We start from the raw sequence: 22,395 nt of genomic DNA, 5'->3' as shown, positions 1-22,395 counted from the left end.
TCATGTGAGATAATCAATGTTAATTACTTATCCCTGGAACAGGGTTGAAAAGCTGTGAGCAATCTTTATTAATGAGGCATTTGCTACATAGTGAACAACAATACAAACGTGACTCAATATGCATCCAAAAGATTAGAGAGGATTTTTTTTCTCTTTGGTTAATTATGGGAACTTAATATTAGTTGACACATACAGTGTGTAAGAAGTCTACGTAGTTATGTGGGGTTTGCAAAGTGGGGAGCCTTCCCAGATAGTCCTTGCTGTGACTCCTTAAAGCCCATTGAGCCCTCCCGTATCTCTCCCGAGATTGCCTTGCAGAATGCTGTCACCCATCCACATCTCTCATCAAAAAAGAGTCATGTGGGTACTTTGTTTCTTCCTCAGGGTTGTGTTCCTTCCTCTGTCTTTCTTCCCTTTTTGGAGAATGTGGGTGGGAAAGGGAAAATGGAGGTGGTGAGGGGATTTTTCTTACGCTCTTGGAATCTTTTCTTGCTCTCTCTCCTCTCTCTACTTTTTTTAACATATGCGTTTTAAAATATGATGGAAAATAAACATTCTCGAGCCAACAGATAGCACCGTTCTCTCTGCTTTGATCTTTCTAAGCCTATCTATGTATTTATATAATATGAAATACTTCCAAGTACATTGAAGGGAAGACCTTTGTCTTTAGAGATGATCAAAGAGCTTTCTCCATTCTGCGTTTACTCCTATGTTCTGAGTCTGGCCTCAGCAGCCTCATAAAAGATGTATAAGAGAATATCTCATTGAACTCAAAGAAAAAGTTCCTACATCCAGGGAAGACCTTCATGAACTTCAGGGGTTCACATCTCCCATACATCACAGGATTTGAAATATTTACAGTGCATGCATTTAAAAAAAATTGTGGCTTATGTATAACTATTCTCTTTCATGGCCCTCAGAGGGGGAGTATCAATCATTCCATCACCTTCCCCTAAAACTAACTACTACTTCCAAGAATTCTTGGAAGTAAGTCATGGAATCTGTGAGAAGGAAGCTAAAATGCTAAACATGGATGCTTTTCAAAGAAGGATTTTAGTAGAAGAAAAATGCCCGTCTTGTTAATGGGGTTCCACGATGTCGTACAGAGCAGGGACCCAGCAACAGCTTGCTGCTCAGGGTTCCTTCCACACTTATGATCTCTCTCTCTTCCTGTCTGGGACACTTATTTATTTACTACTTCCTGCCATGAGCTGGTGTCCCTGTGGTATGATTTACCTTCCCAAGGAAATGAAGATTTTCTGGCTACTTTAATGGAAAACATGCCAGGATCTCTACTCTCCTATCCCCTGGCCACTAACTCTGTCATTTCAAGAATACAAGAGTCTGGGGGCCGGGGGAGCACTTGTGAAGGATACAACGAGGAGAAAGCAGGACTGGGTTGTGATGCTGATCTGACCCTTGTGAGGGGAAAGAGGGGAGCAAGCAGGGGAGGGTAGAGAGAGCCTCAGACTGTGAGCATTTTGCACATAGTCTTGGATAACATAATGGAGGGTGGTGGTGACGGGGGGCTTCAGAACAGATTGCCCTTTAGAGGAGTCCTGCACTGGGCAGAAATGCTCCAGCCCCTGCTTGTTAACTTCGAGTTTGCAAAGGAAACCAGTGTGGGGCCTCTAAGAGCCCAGCAGTGGGCTGGACTCAGCCGCAGAGTACTTCATTTGTCCCAAGTAGTCATCTTTTGAAATCTGCCTGAGCATGCTGCAGTCTCCACCACTCCCAAACGTCTGACACCTGGCCTGCCTCCCTGACATAATACTGCTTGCCCGGCTCCTATGACCATTTGAGTTTGCCTCTCCTGCCCATAGATGTCATTGACCCAGCTCCTTCTAAGTTTACATGCATCTAGACTTTAGCAGATTAGAGTAGGAAATTGACTTGGACTCGGGGAGGCTGTGCACTGAATTGACAGGCTTCAGAGTCCGAAAGACTCGAGTTTGAATCCCCACTCTACTGACCGCTGCTGTGTGACCTTAACCTCTCCTAGTCTCGGGCACCATAAAGCTCTAAAATGAGGCCAACACAGCAAGTGAGCCCCCCACCCCCACCCCATCCAGCTCGAACACTCTGAGTTTCTGCAGCTTTGCTCTTTCAAGTGAACTCAAGAAAAGTGGAAAGTAAAGCAGGAAGGCAAGCCAGGCTCTTGGAGAGCCAGCATGGGGCAGTCACTGCGGAGCTGTGCCCACCCTCCCAGCCCAGAGAGGGGATGACCATCCTGGCAGTGGGAATGATGCAGAAGCCCAAAAAGAAGCTTCAGCAGGTGGCATTTCTACAGGCTCGTCTAATGTGGTTCTGCTTAGAACTGTAGCTGCTGGCTCTTCACATCACTGCAGAAGACAAAGTATGAGAACCAAATCTGTCTCTCTGCATCTTACTTCCCTTGGTCCACAGCACGCCTCTCTTCCCTTCTCTGACAGTTACAATTCTGCCCTTCTTTCAAGACTCACCTTAGGGTTGCCCGCAATCCCTTGCCAACTCCTCCTGGCAGCACTCCTAGAGCCACCTGCCACCCTCATCTGAGCCTCAGGCATCTCCCGCCTGGACTGGACCGCTGGCTTTGATGAGCCTCTTTGGCTTCACACTGGCTCCGTGGAATCCCCTTTTCACCCAGCAATCAGAGATAAACATCAACCAATATGGAACCCAAGCCCCAGGTTTTTGTTTACTTCTCTCCAGACAACCTGGTCATCTTTCAGTTTCCCCGACTCACAATGCACTTCGCATAGACACACAAATTCACTCCCTCCCTCCCTCCCCCACTTTTCTTCCTCTGCCTGGATGATTTGTCCCCCTTTCTTTCTTGATCTGACTAACTTCTACTCACTCCCCGATTGCAACTTCCATGGCCCGTTTCTCAAGGGAACGTTCCCTAAGCCCTCATCCATCCCCACTTCCCAACTGCACTCATAATTCCTCATACATTTCTGTATCTTCCTTCATTGCACTTAAGAGAAGTAGAAACCCTACGTTTATTTCTGATGTGACTGGAATGTGTCTCCTCTGCTAGGGCGTACACCGGCATGAGATCAGGAACTGTTTTGTTCACCGCTGTATCTCTAGCAGAGTGCTGGGCGTATAGTCGATGCTCAATGCAATCTTGATGTATGAATGATTGAATGAATGAATGAATGAAGCTAGCTAATTACTCCCATGACTCATTGCTGATCCAGTATAGATTAGCACATTGCACCTGGCCATTGTGTGAACGTCTCCCCAGAGAGGGAATCTCTTATTTGCCTTCGTTTCCCCAGTCTCCTTTCCCTTCTCCCAACTGTTGTATGAAGATGGGCATTTGGGGGAAATGTCCTTTTTGGAAATTGGTTAAGGTTTCATCCGTTGTACCTAGAACCTAACTGTCTTTGTGCCCAAAGAGAATAAAAATATAAACATATGCCCTCTTTCATCTCTTAAATATCTACACGAATGTTGCCAAATTATCACCCTGTTAAAAAATAACTTGGGAGTGGCCTCAGTGACAATTGCAGTTGTTATCAGGATGCTTTGCAGTCCTCGTCAGTCCCTTCCATCTGTTGTCTATAAAGCGTTTAGCACAGTGCCGGGGCATGGGTTCACGATGCCTGTTTGCTGCGGCTGCTATTTCTTGTTCTCCCCACACGGCCAGCCTGTCCATAAAAGCCTGGGTTGCCCCGACTGGACTGTTTCTTAAACATGCCTAGAGGGTCATCATCTCCAAGGCCCGTGGATGCACGTGGAGGAGCCCAGCCTCCAGCGTGTGGTCAGGGACATTCTCTTCAGGAGGTGACTCGAGCTGAGATCTGAAGGAGGATGAGTCATTCGTGCAAAGATCTGGCAGAAGAGCATTCAGGGCAGGAGGACTAGCATGGGCAAAGGTCCTGAGGTGGAAGCAAGCTTAGTGCATCGCAGAAAAGTAAGAAAATGATGCAACTGGAGGGAAATTAACGGGAGTAGTAGCGGCCCAGGAAGCCGATCAGGCAGGGCAATCTGGTAGGGAGTTTAGGTTTTGTTCTAAATAGGGTTCTAAGCAACTGGACATTTTTAAACAAGAGACCAAAAGTCTGATTTATGTGTATAAAAGACCATTCTATGCAAATCAAAACTACAATGAGGTATCACTTCACACTGGTCAGAATGGCCATCATCAAAAAGTCTACGAATAATAAATGCTGGAGAGGGTGCGGAGAAAAGGGAACCCTCCTACACTGTTGGTGGGAATGTAAATTGGTGTAGTCACTACGGAAAACAGTATGTAGGTTCCTCAAAAAACTAAAAATAGTGCTACCATGTGATCCAGCAATCCCACTCCTGGGCATATATCTGGAGAAAACCATACTTTGAAAAGATACATGCACCACAATACTCACTGCAGCACTGTTTACAATTATCAAGACATGGAAGCACCCTAAATGTCCATCGACAGAGGAATGGATAAAGAAGATGTGGTACATATACATTATACAGTGGAGTATTACTCAGAGTCATAAAAAGAATGAAATAATGCCATTTGCGGCAACATGGACGGACCTAGAGATTATCACACCAAGTGAAGTAAGCCAGACAGAGAAAGACAAATATCATACAAAATATCATTCTGGCTGGTGTCTAGAGACTGAATTGTAAGGGGAAGCGTGCAATAACGGATGTGAGGAGAAGGCTTAGAGTCTACGTGACCTCGGACAAGTCATTTGACCTCTCTGACCCTCCATTTCCTCATCTGTAGGATGGAAATAAGAAAACCTACCTCTGAGGCAGTTGAAAATTAAGTGACATAATGGCTTCAGTGCCCCCAACACAAAACAAGTCCCCATTCAATATAGTCCACTGTTACCTACCTTTTCTGGGAGAGGAACTCCCCAAGATTTCTCACATTTTAAAAATTCTTTTACGACACAAATTTTCATAATCTTTGTTATTAAAACTCTAAGACATTAATTGACTGCAGGAGATGTCTCTGGACCAATTATAATGAAATACTATTCTGAAGGGAATCATGTTATAGCAACATATTTAGGATTTTCCTTTGCTGGGACTTTATATCCTTTAAGATGTTGGCTGCTGCTCTGAAGGCTTCAGGCTGCAAGTGCAAAGTAAACTGTGTCTCCATTTTGGACAGCTGTGGGTGCCCGATGGGGTGAGTGATCACACAAGCCCATTGTTCTCTGGACAAGCATCCCCGCCTTTTGCAACAGGCAAATCCACCAGCTAAAATGATGCCAGTCTGGGCACTTCAAAGCAACTGCCATGTTGAAGCAACTGCTCTGTCTAAAGATACACACAATCTTATTTCTAGACAGGTGCAAGCACGTTTCAGATGATGGGCTTTTTCTTTTCAGACTATGTTAGATGTATTTCATGGGAATTGTGATGACGGGTTGGAGATTGTGTTTTGTTTTCCCATTTCTTCCCAGTGTGGACAGTTACAGTATCATTTTCATAAAGGTAAAATCATGACTCTCGTGCGAATATAAAATGAACTCATGTCAAAGATTTTATTAAACTGAGTAATTAATGAAGGAACCAGAAAAAAAGTTAAAATCAGGTCAAAGAGCATTTGAGGATCTAGGTGTCTGGAGACAATTCAATACAGGAATCTTAGGATAGGATTGCAGGGCTAGACACAAATCTGGTTAAAATCCAACCAACAAGATAATAAACCATTAACATTTCAGGTTCTCTTTTCTTACTGAACAGAAGTTACTGGCTTCTTTAACTGGAAAAAAAAAATCCATAAGGTAGCAAGTAACTTTACTAAGTCAGGACCTTTAATCAAGACCCTTTTTAAGATTCTAAACCTCGCTTCCCTCTAAATGCTTCATCTCTGCTCGATTCTCCAAAGCTGAGCACCCATATTCCTGTGAAACCAACTCACGGCACATTGAGGGGACAGTACTGGAGTGGGCAGACCGGCCAGGCCTCGAGGTCCATCTTCTGGACATCTCAGGGGTCATCCTTACTGAGAGCCATCAGAAAGAGTGGCCAGAGAGTCCGAGAGCTTCCTTCTTCTTAGACAGAAACAGGAGCTCTCACCTTGGTGCTGGGTGTCTCTTTACCTTCCAAAGACTTGAACAGAAGGCATCGCATCACTCATCCTTAAGCACCCATTAACTAACCAAGTAGCCAGTGAGCACCTACTGTGTGCTGGAATCTGGGGATACAGTAAGAGCAGGAAAGTGTGGCCCCCTGCTCTCCTGGACGTTATGCTCCGCAGGGAGACAGATACCAAACAGATGATCGCCCACTTAATGCATTAAATACAAGGGTCATAAATCCTGATATGGAAAGGTGTTAAGAAAAAATAATGGGGAGAACTAGCTGAGTCTGGAGGACTATGGGTAACAGGGCATCCTCTTTCAAGGAACGGACGCTTTAAATTAATCTGGAAGGATGAGAGGGATTTCACGGGGAGCAGCGGGGGAAGGTGCTAACTGTTTTGGGTAGAGGGAACAGCTTGTGTGAAGGATTCGAGGACCCCAAAAGGGTGGCGCTCCTGAGTGGCTGGTGAGGAAGTGATGCCATGAGGCTGGACAGGAGAGCAGGGGCCTGGAAGTTTTGGCAGAGTTGGGGCTTCATCCAAAGTGTGCTGGGGAGCCATCGAAGGGCCGTAGGGTGAGGAATGACACGATCAGAATTTGTGTTCCTGGAAAGTCCAGCACTGGGAACAGCGCTGGTAAATACTCAGTAACAGGAACACAGGAACACAGGGCTGACCCGAGGGGATGCTTCTCAGGATCCCTGGCTGTTAGCTCTAACTCAGCTCTCTGCTGTCCAATGTAATCTCATAAACTCACTCAACCCCAGACAAGTAAGGCTTCATACCATCCCTCTAGCTGAGGATCTGTGGTTCACCATGGGTGAAAGAGAAACTCTCCACAGGCAGCGATGACCCTCACTGTACACCAGCCTGTAACTCTTCAGGCCTTTCTTCCTTCTTTGACAAATGAGTTAACAGTGGAGATGCCCCAGGGAGGTAACGCCCTTCCCAAACTGCAAAAACATTTCAAGTTTTCTTGACAAAGATTTTAAAACGAATGCGCCATCCAACAAAGAGCTGATGCACAGGGTATGTTAGCGTGCAAGGAACTGGGCAGTTTCGTTCAAGGGTCAGGGTGGGCAGATGTGGAAATGACTCAGACCTCGCTGGTGGGCCGTGAGCAGCCCGGAAGGGGAAGCCCCAGTGATTTCCACCTGCAACTCCCCTCCCACAAATGTGTCTGTGGAAATAACAGGGGGAGTTGCAGATAGTTGGCTATCAAGGTAATCATTTCAGCATTGTTTGTAATCGCTAAAAACTGGAATTAGCTAAAACGTCCCCAGATCAGGAAGTTCGAGTATGGGTCATTCATACAATGGAAAACCATTCTGCTATTTAAAAGAATAGTGGGGGCTTCCCGGTGGCGCAGTGGTTGAGAGTCCGCCTGCCGATGCAGGGGACACGGGTTCGTGCCCCGGTCTGGGAAGATCCCACATGCCGCGGAGCGGCTGGACCCGTGAGCCGTGGCCGCTGAGCCTGCGCGTCCGGAGCCGGTGCTCCGCAACGGGAGAGTCCACAGCAGTGAGAAGCCCGCGTACCGCAAAAAAAAAAAAAAAAAAAAAAAAGAATAGTGAAGAAAACTGTTTATAGGCTGAGGAAGATGTTCACAATCCATTTTTAAGTGGGGAAAAGCAGATTATAAAACTGGATGTATCATAGATTCTTATTATGTTTTTTAAACATCTTTATTGCAGTATAATTGCTTATAGTGATGTTAGTTTCTGCTGTATAACAAAGTGAATCAGCTATATGTATACATATATCCCCATATCTCTTCCCTCTTGCGTCTCCCTCCCACCCTCCCTATCCCATCCCTCTAGGTGGACACAAAGCACCAAGCTGGTCTCACTGTGCTATGCGGCTGCTTCCCCCTAGCTATCTATCTTACATTTGGTAGTGTATATATGTCCATGCCACTCTCTCACTTCGTCTCAGCTTACCCTTCCCCCTCCCCGTGTCCTCAAGTCCATTCTCTACGTCTGCGTCTTTATTCCTTTCCTGCCCCTAGGTTAAAATATAATTGTTACTCTAAGTATGTATATGAACATGTAAGTTCAAGAAAAGGTCTGGAAAGACACAACCAAAGAAGTAACAGTAGTGACCTGTGGTTGGTGGCACTGTAGGTGTTTTTGGTTTTTTCTATTTTCTTATCATCATTTTGTATTCTTTCTTTTATGAACTTTCATCGCTTTTGTAGCAAGGAAAAAAAGGCTCATGTACAAAAATGTGCATGATCTCCTAGGATCTCAGCTGCTGTAGATTTTATGGAGGATTTTCAGTGCCTATTTGCCTGCAAGGAGGATTTGATTCTACTTAGTCTTCTCAGATATACATGCATGTGTTTCCCCAAATCCACAGACCCTATTCTGGGTTTAAGATAGTATTTTTCAGCAGTTGGCCATCCAATTCCATTTTTGTGACAGAAAAAAAAAACATTATTATGCAAAAAAAACTGCATCAGTTCTCAACCAATGTAATGGGAGGATTGGTCGTTTTTGCTTTATTTATAAACTGTATATATATTAGGGGCTAGTGGGTATAAAAAGTATAATTAACTAAATTTGATTTTTTTAAAAAGGCAGCCAGAAGGATGTATACCAAAATGATGTAAATAGTTACCTCTGAGTGATGGGATTGTAGGTAATTTTCATTTTCTGCTTTTTGCTTCTCTACATTTCCTAATTTTTCTGTAATGCATTGATATAATAAGGGAAGGAGGCGATTACTTTAAAACCCACAGGAACAAATTGCATTCTTTTATTTACAGCAGAAAATTCCAGTAAGAAGGGGTTTTACCATTGCTGTCGCTACAACAGGTGGTTTTTCTTTTTTTGGAGGACTGTGTGGCTTACAGAAAGGGCATGGGTCTGAGAATTAGGAGACTGCCCGTGTTTTGATCCTGGCTGTATAGACTAGTCACTCACTCCCTGCGTCTTTGTTTCATTGCACGTGAATAAATGAACATTGATGGAGCCTCGCCTATGCGCCTGGGTACGTGCTTGATGCTGGGGAGAGAGCAGCAAATCGAGTGAGATCTGGTCCCAGAAGTCATGGAATTTCTAGTTCCAGTCAGGAGAAAAATAACAACCAGGCAAAGAGCAGTAGAATCATTTTGACACTTTACAGCCAAGCTTTACTGAGCACTTGGCAAATGCCAGCACTGTTCAATGAGCTTTCTACAGTTACCAACCCATTTAGCTCTCACAATAACTCCATCAGGTAGATAGTACTATTATTCCCAATTTACAGACAAGGAAACTGAGGCCCAAAGAAAGTAATTTAATTTGAGCTAATTTAAGTAATTTGAGCTAATTTACTCAAGGGCACACAGCTAGGAAGTCACAGAGTCAGGATTTCAACCCAACTCTGTGCTAGGCTGCCCTCTACCATATAACTAGGGGGGTCATAAATTAAATCAGGACCATGAGAGGGGAGAGACTGGACCTGGTCTCAGGGTGGAGGTAATACTTCCTGGAGGATCTGACATTTCACCTGAGACCACGCCCCACACTCCCCGAGGATGGGTAGAAATAAATCAGGCAAACAGCAGGGACAGGGCCTCTGGGGTCGAGGAAACAAGATAAATGAGCAGCTGTGACTGGGTGCTAAGCGAGTGGTATGGCTGCAGTGGTCATTGGCAATGATCATGACCGTGAATTCTTTCTCCCCTGCCCCCAGATGCTCTTGGCCAGGGCACTTTATGACAACCACCCCGACTGCGCAGATGAGCTGGCTTTCTGCAGAGGAGACATCCTGACCATTCTGGAACAAAATGTGCCAGAAAGCGAGGGCTGGTGGAAGTGTTTGCTTCACGGGAGGCAAGGCCTGGCCCCTGCCAACCGCCTTGAAATCCTCGTGGAGGCCTCTGCCGACAGGCCCTGTCCCCCTTTCCTGAGAGGCCCGGAAGATGCTTCCACCAGCTCCCAGGAGACCTATGAAGTGCCCACCCTGCTCAACCCCTCATCTCCAGGCCCTGTGTACGAGCAGATGAAGAGCTGGGTGGAGGGGCCTCCACCTCCCACAGTCCAAGTCTATGAAGTCCCTAACCCACCTGCCAGCGCCAGAATCGTCTGTGAAAAGACTCTAAGATTGCCAAAGCAGGTAAGCCTGTTTCCAGACAGAAGAAATAGGTCAAGGGGTACATAGCACCCAGGGGCTTAACTACCCTTGAATCGTGGGTGTCCGTCAGGAGATCAAACATACAAATGGGAACCAGATGGCCGGGGTGAGTGGATGAGCTTGTGTTTGGCGCCCACTTTGGTTGTCATTAACACTCTGGGTACCTTGGCGGTTCCTGGCTCGCCAAGACACCCACACTTTGCAGGAAACTAAGTGCTTAGTCAAGCTGTGTATGAAAGCATCTCAACATTCATGGTGGTCTTTTTTTACACAGGAACACTAGGATGGCTAGTGGTAAATGGAGGGGTTGAATTTCCATGGGTCAAAGACAGGAAATCACTCATCAGATTTAAAATATGTATTCCTTTCAATCCAGAAACTTTACTTCCAGAATTGCTGCAGAAATATACAAGAAGGCAGAAATAGATCTGGATGAGGAGGCCATAGGCACTATAGCATTATTTGTTACAGGGAAAAATCCAAGATGCCTAAATGTGTATTCATGGGGTATTTGTTACATAAATTTCAGCATAACCCTATGATGAGCTACTATGCAGTTGTGAAAAAAAGATGAAGCAGTCCTATAAGGTATTTATAAGTGGGGACAAAGAACCATTTAAATAAAAACCAACCTAACAGAGAAAAGCTCAAAAAAAAATTGTGCATGTATGTGTGCATTGAAAAGAATACACACCAACAGTGGTTACCCTTAGGAAGTGGAACTGGTTAAGGAGAAAGTGAAAGAAGGCATTAAGCAGGGACCTTTATTTTATTCGCTCCTGTGTCCCCAGCATCTGGGACCATGCCTGGCATGGGGTGGGTACTTGATAAATATTTGATGAACAAAGAGACTAGGAAGTTGATTTGTGCGTTATGTAGAGCATGTGTTACATCTGTCATTTTTTTAAATAACAATTTTAAAAAAACAGAGGAAAAGAAGCGCTCAGTAAATGCAGAATGAAACTTTTTTTTTTTAAAGAAGGAAAGGAATTAAAAGAAGAGAAAAATCATGTACTGTTTTTCCCCAAGCCCTGGCCTTCGTGAAGTGTTAACAATGTAGAACAGAGTTGCATGGTCTTCAGTCACTGCAGGCATTTCCTGCCGTCACACACTTTGCTTTCAGCCCAGATGACACATCCCACCCGGCCCCAGCTCTGCATGGAAGTCCCGGCGAGGTCCGTGTCCAGGAAGGGCCACTCCTCCCATGTATGTGCTGGCCCCAACCCCCCAGCCCCCCCGAGCAACATCCCACCTACGCTGCAGGCCTCCTCCACACTAACTTCTTCAAACAAGAAGGTGTTGATTCCTTAAGAGATCTTGAGTACTTCAGATTTCCTAGCTCCCGGGGGCCGCCAGGCAGAGAACCAGCTGTTACACAGAGCAGCTGCCACCCGTAGGCACTGGCTGCAAACACCAGAAGGAGGCAGCTGAGTCTCCAGCAGCCATCCGTGGGGTGGACCCCAAGTCACTTTTCGGGAACAACTGGCCCAGATCTAGGCCTGGCACACTCAGCTGTCATCTGAGCAGCTGACTCGGTGCTGGCTTCTCTGAGAACAACGAGTGGCCTGGGCTGAAGTTAATTGAGTTGCTTTTCAAAGCCACTAAAAGAAACAAAAAAAAAATCAAAGGCCCCCTAAAAGGACAGCAGCTGCAATGTCCACTGTTCCCCGGGGATCCCAACCCCCCAGCGCAGTGCCAGGCTCCTGCAAGATGCTCTGTAAACATTTACGGAAGGAATGAAACGACCGGATCCAACCTAAGGCTTCACAACCGCGGACTCACTGTCAACTCCTAGACTGACAATGGTATGAAAGGAGAGATGAGTTTACCATCCTAACTCAGAAAAGGGCCAGGGCATCAGCTGTAACATTTGTCCTTGACGTGAAGCGTGGAGCTCTCACTGGTGCAGGCTGCGGCCATGGACAGAAACCACGGCGGCCAAAGGGGAATTTAGAAGCGAGGGATTCCTCATCACTCAAGCAGGTCTTGCTGTGGCCCCAGTAAAACACCTGGGGAACTTTCCTGCCTTTCACTCCTGCTTACTTTCCCTCCATCGCTGCCCTGTCTATATTTTTCCTCCCTCCCCCCTCCCTTTTTTATTGCCTTCTCCGTGCTTGGGGGTCTTTTAAAGCAAGAGATGCCATCTGTGGCTTAGAAATCAGGAGTCCAGCTTCACTTGGCTTTGGGGGCAGCCACAGCTATGCTGGGTGATTGGAGACATCCCAGCACCCCTCTGGACTTCTCTTTCTTGCTCTGTATCAAGAGAAAGTGTGGGGCTTCCCTGGTGGCGCAGTGGTGGAGAGTCCGCCTGCCGATGCAGGGGACGCGGGTTCGTGCCCCGGTCCGGGAGGATCCCACGTGCCGCGGAGCGGCTGGGCCCGTGAGCCATGGCCGCTGAGCCTGCGTGTCCGGAGCCTGTGCTACGCAACGGGAGAGGCTACAGCGGTGAGAGGCCTGCGTACTGCAAAAAAAAAAAAAAAAAAGAGAGGGTGGGGCTCCATCATTTCTAAGTTCACCTCAAGTTGTACCTTTTGGTGATTCTGAATAATTTTGCTTCTTCCTCTACTACAAGAAGGAAGGAGCTAGAAGAATGCAAGATGATAATCAGTTAAGAATCTTCTGATTCACAGAAAAGGCAGACATCTTCTCCCCGTTCGGGTAATCTAGCGGTGAGCCTTGAGTCTGAGACCACCCAGAAAATATTACATTCTGAGCAGAAGCGGACATTGGCAAAACCAAGCACGTCCAGCCATTAGCTTTGGGCTGTTTTCTGACGGGCCGTTCACAGGGTTGGCACACGGCCCGGGGGACCCATTTCAGAGATTCCCCGGGTTGAGTATCTCTAGATTAAGGTTGGCCAAAAATTAAAAACCAAGAAGGTGGAAATATGTCACTTGTCTCAAGTTGTCCTAATAAGGGATTCTCCGTCTTTCTAGCTGGAAGAGACCCGTGTAGATTAGAACAACTCTTCGCTTTAAAACTGAGGAAGTTGATTCCCAGGGAGGTGAAAGGCCCATCCAGGGTCACACCCTGATGAATACCAGAGACCAAAGTTTCTTTGTTGTGTCTGTCTCTGTCTACACCCCTGGACTGACAACACCCAAGGCAGAGCCCTTGGCCTACCCTTGATCTTGTTCACCTGGCTCTGTGGCTGACGCTATCTATTTTGTTTTATTGAAGTTTAACCTATAGATCCTAAGGGTACATAGTTCATTCGCTAGTATCCGGATCTAGAAAAAGAACGAAACTAGCATCCCAGAAGCCCCCTCCCACCTCTCCCACCCACTTCCCCCCAGCGTAACCACTGTCTTGAGCTTTGTTTTACTTTTTATTCCGACTTCCTTAATATAACATGCCAGCCTCTCTTAAAAAAAATAATAAAATAAAATGACCGTACAAAGAAGGTATTTGATTTTGGTTTCAATTCAGAGAGGGTAATCTTTTGTATTTCAAGTAAAAAGGTTAGATTTCCTGATGAAATTGCTTTTAGACCCTCTAGTTCTCGAACTGTCCTCCAAACCTTTCAAAACCACGTTTTTCAAAACAGCTTCCTTAACTGACTGCCGTCTACATTTTCCAAGAAACACTGGGCATTTTTGAACTGACTCCTTTCCACCTAAAATTCCAAACACAGGAAAGTCCCCATGTAGTCTGTAGGTTGTCTCTTGGGCGAGTGTGACCCACAAAGGCAGCTGCATCAATAAAATGGACCTGTGGTGATTGGGGAGTGGTAGGCAGTGGAACCGCATTTGGACAGGCTCTGCAGTGGGAGAGAGCTCGGTGTGTTCCAATAAGGAGGTGGGGTGGGCAGGGAGGAAGGCAGGTGACGGCTGACAACTGGGGACACACCGTGCATAGTCCCTGGGGTTGGGCAGGGCATGGCCTGCAAGGAGCTTGGAATTAACCCAGAGCATAATGGGGAACCATTGCTGAGTTTGTCCTAGACAGATCAGCCGAAGACCAGCAGGGACCAAGTCCGGTTTACTAATCTGCGGCAGTGTAGGGGATCACAGAGCGGAGGATCAGGCAGCACCTGTAAAGCCCCCCTGCCTGCCTCATTCACAGCTGCATCCTCAGCATCATCAGACAAACATTAATAACCCAGCATTCGAATCACAGCCTGGGGTCCCTAGAGAACATCAGAATCACCCGGGAAACTTGATGATCCTGCAGTTTTTCAGTTTCTCCATCAAGACTCAGAAATGCTATACAGTGGACCCGGAGCCCAGGAATCTGCATTCCAACCTGCTTCCCAGGTGAGGCTGATGCAGGCAGCTATGGGCCAGCATGTGAGGAAGACTGCCCTCCACCACGGACCTCCCCAACAGCGCGTCCTGCTGTTCCCAGTCTCAGAGCGAAGGGTCTCCAACTAGAGGTGCCCAGAGAACGTCCCAGTGTGTCAGAGCTGCCTTTGCTGTCTCATGACCCGTGGACTCAGCGGTGACGTCTCTTTCCCTCAACTCTTCTTTCTCTCCCCAAGGCCCTCTTCACAATTCCCAGACCTGCTCGCACCTCATTGCCAGCTCTGCCTTGCCAGGTGTACGATGTGCCTGCCCAGAGCCGGTGCCTCCCAGCCCTGAAGGTGAGTCTCAGCCGTGGCCCTGCTCTTCCCACACCTCTGCATCCATCGTGGGGTCTCAGGGTCACGCAGACCCTGCATTTCAGCTTTACCACTGAGATATCTCCTGGAGCATCAGTCCTGACTCCAAAGGACACATCTCCGCTCAGAGACCAGCTTTGTGCCCAGGGAGCCCAGACCTGCTCAGGAGAATAGTACTACTATTTGAATTCTGAATATTTAAAACTTTTTTACTTTTCATTTGTAATAGATACTTTATATCCACGCACATGTACACACACAAACATACACATACACATATCTGCACTTCTTGGGTTTTTTTTCCGGTTTCCAAAGCACTTTTACTTTGGCAGGCGCGATCTTTGTTCCCCTGCAGTGGGAGTGTGGAGTCTTTTTTTAAAATAGATCTTTTTTTTTTTTTTTTTTTTTTTTTTTTTGCGGTACGCGTGCCTCTCACTGTTGTGACCTCTCCCGTTGCGGAGCACGGGCTCCGGATGCGCAGGCTCAGTGGCCATGGCTCACGGGCCCAGCTGCTCCGCGGCATGTGGGATCTTCCCGGACCGGGGCACGAACCCGTGTCCCCTGCATCGGCAGGCGGACTCTCAACCGCTGCACCACCAGGGGAGCCCTAAAATAGATCTTTATTGGAGTATACTTGCTTCACAATACTGTGTTAGTTCTGTTGTACAACAAAGTGGATCAGCCATCTGCATACATATGTCCCCATATCCCCTCCCTCTAGAGCCTCCGTCCCACCCTCCCTATCCCACCCCTCTAGGTGGACACAAAGCACGGAGTTGATCTCCCTGTGCTATGCGGCTGCTTCCCACCAGCCAACTGTTTTACGTTCGGTCGTGTATATATGTCGATGCTACTCTCTCTCGCCCCAGCTTCCCCCTCCCACCCTGCGTCCTCAAGTCCACCCTCTATATCTACATCTTTATTCCTGCCCTGTAACTGGGTTCATCAGTACCTTTTTTTTTTTTAGATGCCATATATATGTGTTAGCATACGGTATTTGCTCTTCTCTTTCTGACTTACTTCACTCTGTATGACAGACTCTGGGTCCATCCACCTCACTACAAGTAGCTCAATTTCATTTCTTTTTATGGCTGAGTAATATTCCATTGTATATATGTGCCACATCTTCTTTTTTTTTTTTCTTTTTTTACTTTTATTTGCATTTATTTTTTGCAGCATTTATTCCCGGGCCATAAGTTTTTGTTTCTTCAATTTCTTCTGGGATATCTTTTTCTTCTGGGCAACCTCCTCTTCTGGTTTAGGAACAATCTGTTCTTTTTCAGTAAGGATCATCTCAGCGTGGCACAGAGAGCTCATGTATGGGTTGATCCGACCATGAGCTCTATAAGTCCTGCGCCGCATCTTGGGGGCTTTGTTCACCTGGATATGCTCAATGACCAGAGAATCTACATCTAAGCCCTTAAGTTCAGCATTACTCTCTGCATTTTTGAGCATGTGCAGTAAAAATTCAGCACTCTTTTTGGGCCACCGACCCTGCGTCCAGCCCCACTGTTTGGCCTGGGCACACCTACCAACTCCACCATTGTAACGACGGAATGGCACACACTGCTTCTTTAAAGTGACATCCTTCAGATACTTGGTGGCTTTTCGGATATGCATACCCTTAATGGCCTGGGCTGTTTCACGAGTGTTCTTAAAGTGAACACGAAGATTTGAACCTCTCGACTTGCATGATTTTGTGGGATTTTCTGGGTCAAGTGAATAGCGAACCATTTTTAGAGGTCACCTCAGGCCGCTGACCGGAAAAGGAAGCGTGCCACATCTTCTTTATCCATTCATCTGTCGATGGACATTTAGGTTGGTTCCATGCCCTGGCTATTGTAAATAGAGCTGCAATGAACATTGTGGTACATGTCTCTTTTTGAATTATGGTTTTCTCAGGGTAAATGCCCAGTAGTGGGATTGCTGGGTCGTATGGTAGTTCTATTTTTAGTTTTGTAAGGAACCTCCATACTGTTTTCCATAGTGGCTGTATCAATTCACATTCCCACCAGCAGTGCAAGAGTGTTCCCTTTTCACCACACTCTTTCCAGCATTTATTGTTTCTAGATTTTTTGATAATGGCCATTTTGACCGGCGTGAGGTGATACCTCATTGTAGTTTTTTTTTTTTTTTTTTTTTTTTTCTCATTGTAGTTTTGATTTGCATTTCTCTAATAATTACTGATGTTGAGAATCTTTCCATGTGTCTCTTGGCCATCTGTATGTCTTCCTTGGTGAAAAGTCTATTTAGTTCTTCCACCCATTTTTTTTTTTTTTTTTTTTTTTTTTTTTTTGTGGTACACGGGCCTCTCACTGTTGTGGCCTCTCCCGTTGCGGAGCACAGGTTCCGGACGCGCAGGCTCAGCGGCCATGGCTCACCGGCCCAGCCGCTCTGCGGCATGTGGGATCCTCCCGGACCGGGGCATGAACCCGTGTCCCCTGCACCGGCAGGCGGACTCTCAACCACTGTGCCACCAGGGAAGCCCTGAACTACCGTTTTTAACTGCAGTTGCAGCTAATTCTCTCTATACTTTGTCCCCACCTTCAATCGAGGAGTCACCTTTTCTAAAGCACAGAGTCCATTGTTGAAAATATACCCAGTAGAGCACACACTTCCACCATAAAATCATCATGACTGAAATCCCCAAGTCTTCAGTGATTTGTGTTTTCATTTGGAAAATAGAAAAGAAACGGTGGAGTGGAGAGAGTTTGTGACGTGCAGCCATCAGGAGGGAAACATTCAAGTTGTCCTTCTTTGCGGTCTTTCCCCAGGAGCCAGGGAAGCAGCAGCAGCTATATGACATCCTCCCCAGCCCCCCAAAAGCAGCACTTGGTCCCCCTGCCAGCCAACCAAACGTAAGTATGACGGGCGCTGAGATCCGATGCTATGCAAACCTGAACGGCCTCTGGGAAATGTTGTTTGCTTGGTCAAAATTAGGAATGCAGGGCTTCCCTGGTGGCGCAGTGGTTGAGAGTCCGCCTGCCGATGCAGGGGACACGGGTTCGTGCCCCGGTCCGGGAAGATCCCACATGCCGCGGAGCTGCTAGGCCCGTGAGCCATGGCCGCTGAGCCTGCGCGTCCGGAGCCTGTGCTCCGCAACGGGAGAGGCCACAGCAGTGAGAGACCCGCGTACCGCAAAAAAAAAAAAAAAAAAAAAAAAAAAAACCTGTGCCCAAGGTGGCAACTCAGCAGTGTCACGAAGGATGCATAGGAGTTTGTTAGACGGAAAGCAGGGGGTTGGGAAGACATTTAAAGCAGAGGAACCAGTTGGGGCAAAATTAAATATAGTTCAAGGGAGCATTCTGTGTTCAGGGGAAGGTAAACAGCAAGAGGAGCTGGACCTTTAAGGAGGGTGGTGGCAGAAGCGGAGAGCAAGAAGGCTCAAAGGAGGTTGGAGCCCGACTGCGAAGGGCTTGCGTGATAGCAGCAGTGGGCAGCCACAGGAGAAGCTGAGTGGGGGAGCGTCGATCAGATTTTTAAGAAGCACAGTGCCCAGCACTTGGTGGGTCCTCAGTATAATACACATGTGTCACCTGGGTCGCTCATACTGTCTTCTTGTTGCTCCTAAACTGGGTGACTTTGTGTGGTTTTTCACAGGAGCAGAGTGTTCCCCTGATGTCAAGCATTGCCTTAAGGAGAGGCAGCTGCAACATGTTGCCAAGCCCTCAGACATCCGAATGGATTTATGACACGCCAGCGTCTCCGGAAAAGGCTGATGTAAGAAACGCATCTCTAAGCAGCTTTGTGGAAAAATTGGGGCACCGTGCTCTCCCCGGGTACATGTCCAGTTTTCACAGCCCTCAGAACAGCAGAGCAAGGACCCTCAGTCCACACCCGTGGAAAAACGTGCCCATGCAGAAAAAACTCAGCCTTCCAGAGATTCCTTCTTATAGCTTTCCACCACCCAGGGATGCATTCCCTTTGGATGAAGGTGTCAGCTACAAGATCCCTTCAAGCTTTCTGATCTACCGAGTGGAACAGCAGAACACCAAGCTGAACATCTACGATGTCCCTAAAGCAGTGCCAAGTGTCCCCCAGGATGGGAAAGAGCTGGGAAAAGCCGATGGGCCTTCGGAGAATTCCGTGGACCATAATTCCTCGTGGTTCTCTGGACGGGCAGCATCGCCGTCTCCTGAGCCAGAAGGCTTGTCCGTTTCCAGTTCTGACAGCAGAGCCAGCGTCCTCTCCTCATGCTCCTCCACGTCTAGCCACCCTTCTAGCTCCTTCTCAGAGGAGTCAGCCAAAGACCTCCCCTTGGACCTGGACTTGGCCAAAGAGACAGTCACAGCTCTGCAACACAAGGTGGACAAGTCTGTCGCGGGCCTGATGCTCTTTGTCAGTAGACAGTGGAGGTTCAGAGACTACCTGGAGGCCAATATCCACGCGATCCGCAGGGCTGCCGACTGCATAGAGGAATCCTTGAGAGAATTTCTGGATTTCGCCTGCGGCGTCTGTGGGACTGCCTGTAACCTCACCGACAGTAAACTTCAGGCCAAAATTAGGGATCAGCTACAGACAATCTCCAACTCCTACCAAATCCTGCTTGAAACAAAGGAAAGTCTGGAGAGCTGCGATTGGTCCCTGGAAGTCCTTGTGACCAACAAAGTCCAAAACAGCCTGGATGACCTGGAGAGATTTGTCCTGACAGCGCGGATGGTTCCAGAAGACATCAAGAGGTTCGCCTCCCTCGTCATTCCCAACGGGAGACTCCTTTTCAAGCCGAACTGTGAAAAGGAAGACCCCGTGCAATTGACCTCAAATGCAGAATTTAAGCTTGCAAAATCCATCCGGCTTCCCCAAAAGGAGATTGAATCATACCAAAGGAATGCTCCTTTTCAGAAACAAAGGGAAGGCGAACACCCTCCTGAACTATTAAAGAAAAATAGGACAAATGTTTGTGAACAGGTGAGTTCAGAGTGGTATACTATAAGGGGACTTTCCATTTTTATCTGGAGTGGTCACCAGTAACTTAGATGATGAGAATCTGTTTTATCGTCTTTGGGGAGACAAGGGTTCCATTTTCCAGAAAATAAAATTCATGGAAGTAAAAGTTTAGGTGAGCTCTTTTTTTTTTTTTTTTGCGGTACGCGGGCCTCTCACTGTTGTGGCCTCTCCCTTTGCGGAGCACAGGCTCCGGATGCGCAGGCTCAGCAGCCATGGCTCACGGGCCCAGCCGCTCCGCAGTATGTGGGATCTTCGCGGACCGGGGCACGAACCCGTGTCCCCTGCATCAGCAGGCAGACTCTCAACCACTGCGCCACCAGGGAAGCCCAAGGTGAGCTCTTGTAGGAAGTAAGATATGTATCTTAATATTAAGGCAGACAGGATGTCTTCTGGAAATTTTGGGGTTTGGGGCTTACCTCTGATGCTAGGATTAGAAAGGATTTTGAAAACCTTGTGAAACCTGTTCTTTGAACAAAATTTTTCATCTCACCACCAAGTTTCTTTGCATTTTTGACAGTTATAAATTTAGTCATTGTCAGTGTGTTTCTTAGAAACAGAAGAGGAACTGTAAACACTCTTCAAAATTGTGCATGGTCCTAGCAGCCTCCAGACCCTAGTTACTCTTAGGAATACTTTGCTCCATGAGTCTAGACACTATAGAAAGAGACCCTTAGTTCAAGAATTGCAAGTTGCAGGGCTTTTCTGGTGGCGCAGTGGTTAAGAATCAGCCTGCCAGGGCAGGAGACACGGGTTTGAGCCCTGGTCTGGGAAGATCCCACATGCCTCAGAGCAACTAAGTCCATGAGCCACAACTACTGAGCCTGCGCTCTAGAGCCCACGAGCCACAACTATTGAGCCTGCCCACTAGAGCCCATGCACTAAGAGCCCGTGCTCCTCAACAAGCCACTGCAATGAGAAGCCTGTGCACCGCAATGAAGAGTAGCCCCCACTCGCTGCAGCTAGAGAAAGCCCACACGTGGCAAGGAAGACCCAACACAGCCAAAAAAAAAAAAAGAATTGCAAGTTGCAAGAAATGCAGCAGGTAACCTGGGGCCTGTGTCACGGAGATAACTCAGTGCTTTCAGCCCCAGTCTTGGTCTTCTGCTGACATGCCTGGAGGTGCAAGAGCTTTAACACACTCTAGAGAAGCTGGAAATTTGGATATTTTTCATTTCCCAATAAAATTGTGTGTCATTATATTAGGCCGTGTTGGTAGGCAAAATTCAGCCCTCGGGCTGCTGAAGTCTCCTTTGTTGGAAAAAGTCATCACTAGGTAGAACCATCAACAAAAACATAACGAGGAATGCTCAAGTTTTAAAGTGGACTTAAACAGCTATATAATAGTATAAAGACCATTCTAGTTGGTAATTTGAAGGGATTTTATGTTTCAGGAGTTGCCTAACCTAGAAGAGAAAGAAAAACCCATCTTGGTACAAAGGTTGGATAAAAACAAAGACTTAGAAACACAGGTAAGCGATGATGCTGACTCTCCAATACTTCTGATTGACTAATAGGCTTTATCCCCAGGGATGTTTCCTGCTGTGAATAATTCAGCTTTACAGCCCGGACCCACATGGGAGGAGACTGGGTTTTCTGACAGTTCTTCCTTTTTTACAATAGAAGGAACCCTGGAGATGAGCAAGTCCAATGAGCCCCAAAATGTGGAACCTGGTCCTTTAACCATCAGTGAAATAATTCTAGGTGCTCTGCGAGTTTATCACAGGAGATACTGACATGGCATGAAGTCGCATGGACTCACATTCTTGTTGACATTTTTCCCCCTTTGGCTTAAACAATAGAAATTTATTTTCTCACAATTCTGGAGGCTAGAAATCCAAGATCAGGGTTCATTTCTTCTCAGGTGTCTTTCCTTGGCTTGTACATGGTTGTCTTCTCCCTGGGTCTTCACTTGACCTTCCCTCTGTGCGTGTACCTGTTTGACATTCCCTTTTAATGTTTCTGATTACAACAGAAAAAACATTTTGGTTTGGGGCCTGTGTATCTTCAACACCTCTTTGACATTTGATATTCTTTCTTTTTTTTAAAATCAAAAATGTTATCATTGTACTTATTTTTCATTGGTCACCTCCTATGAATAGCAAATGATAGTAGTTTTCCATTTACCAATTTTAAAAGTTTTAACTTAAGTAAAAACAGCTGATCACTTAAAAACAAAGATGAAGCTGACCGAAGTTAAGAGGAAGGTAGAAAGGGCGTAATGTGAGAAGGTTTTCTTTGAATAACTGAAGCTTGGGAACCAGTGAACCCATTCAACCTCCTGGCTGATGGGGGGTGGGGAGGGCAGCATGGGCGAGAAGGGACAGAGATATCCAATGACGTGGACAAGATTGTTTGCCTTCTCAGAGGCCAATTAAGATAACAACCCAGGCGTCCTGATGCTTCGTTCTGCAAACCCCAAGCCCGAAACTTGGGGCCTGTCAGATTGCTAAAAGTCATGCTATTTTGTTCAGCATGAAGTATGCCTTGGACCAGTGGTTCTAAAACCTGAGAGTGGGTCATAGTTTCCCATAGGGCTTGTTAAAACCCAGAGGGCTGGACCCCACCCCAGCGTTTCTGATTCAGTAGGTCTAGGGAAGGGCCTGAGAATTTTCTTTTCCAACAAGTTCCCAGGTGCTGGAGGTCCAAGGATCACCCTTGGAAAAACCCTGCTTTAGACTGACTGGTTCTCAGTGGGGGTGGCAGG

The 22,395-nt window shown here is 46.8% G+C and overlaps 2 protein-coding genes across 6 annotated transcripts in view; one reads left to right on the top strand and one right to left on the bottom strand.

Moving 5' to 3' along the window:
- Positions 1-22,395, top strand: part of CASS4 (Cas scaffold protein family member 4) — a gene marked incomplete at its 5' end in the record, with an annotated part of 40,269 nt that overhangs the window by 13,785 nt on the left and 4,089 nt on the right. For 3 of the 5 annotated variants that reach the window (XM_081256746.1, XM_081256748.1, XM_081256747.1), the window contains 5 exons: positions 9,704-10,126; positions 14,625-14,726; positions 17,519-17,602; positions 18,345-19,652; positions 21,083-21,160. In XM_081256746.1, coding sequence (XP_081112872.1) covers positions 9,704-10,126; positions 14,625-14,726; positions 17,519-17,602; positions 18,345-19,652; positions 21,083-21,160 — 1,995 coding nt within the window. Of the gene's footprint in view, positions 1-9,643; positions 10,127-14,624; positions 14,727-17,518; positions 17,603-18,344; positions 19,653-21,082; positions 21,161-22,395 lie in introns of those variants that run through there. The other 2 variants (XM_081256745.1, XM_081256749.1) reach the window with 2 other exon arrangements.
- LOC308629195 (large ribosomal subunit protein uL22-like) lies at positions 15,871-16,512 on the bottom strand. The gene has a single exon (XM_081256753.1). It carries the CDS (start codon positions 16,476-16,478, stop codon positions 15,924-15,926), a length of 555 nt encoding a protein of 184 aa, XP_081112879.1. The 5' UTR covers positions 16,479-16,512; the 3' UTR covers positions 15,871-15,923.

The sequence above is a fragment of the Mesoplodon bidens genome, assembly GCF_964165515.1.
Source record: "Mesoplodon bidens genome assembly, chromosome: 15".
NCBI classification, from domain to species: domain Eukaryota; kingdom Metazoa; phylum Chordata; class Mammalia; order Artiodactyla; family Ziphiidae; genus Mesoplodon; species Mesoplodon bidens.
This window is presented reverse-complemented; position numbering and strand designations above follow the sequence as displayed.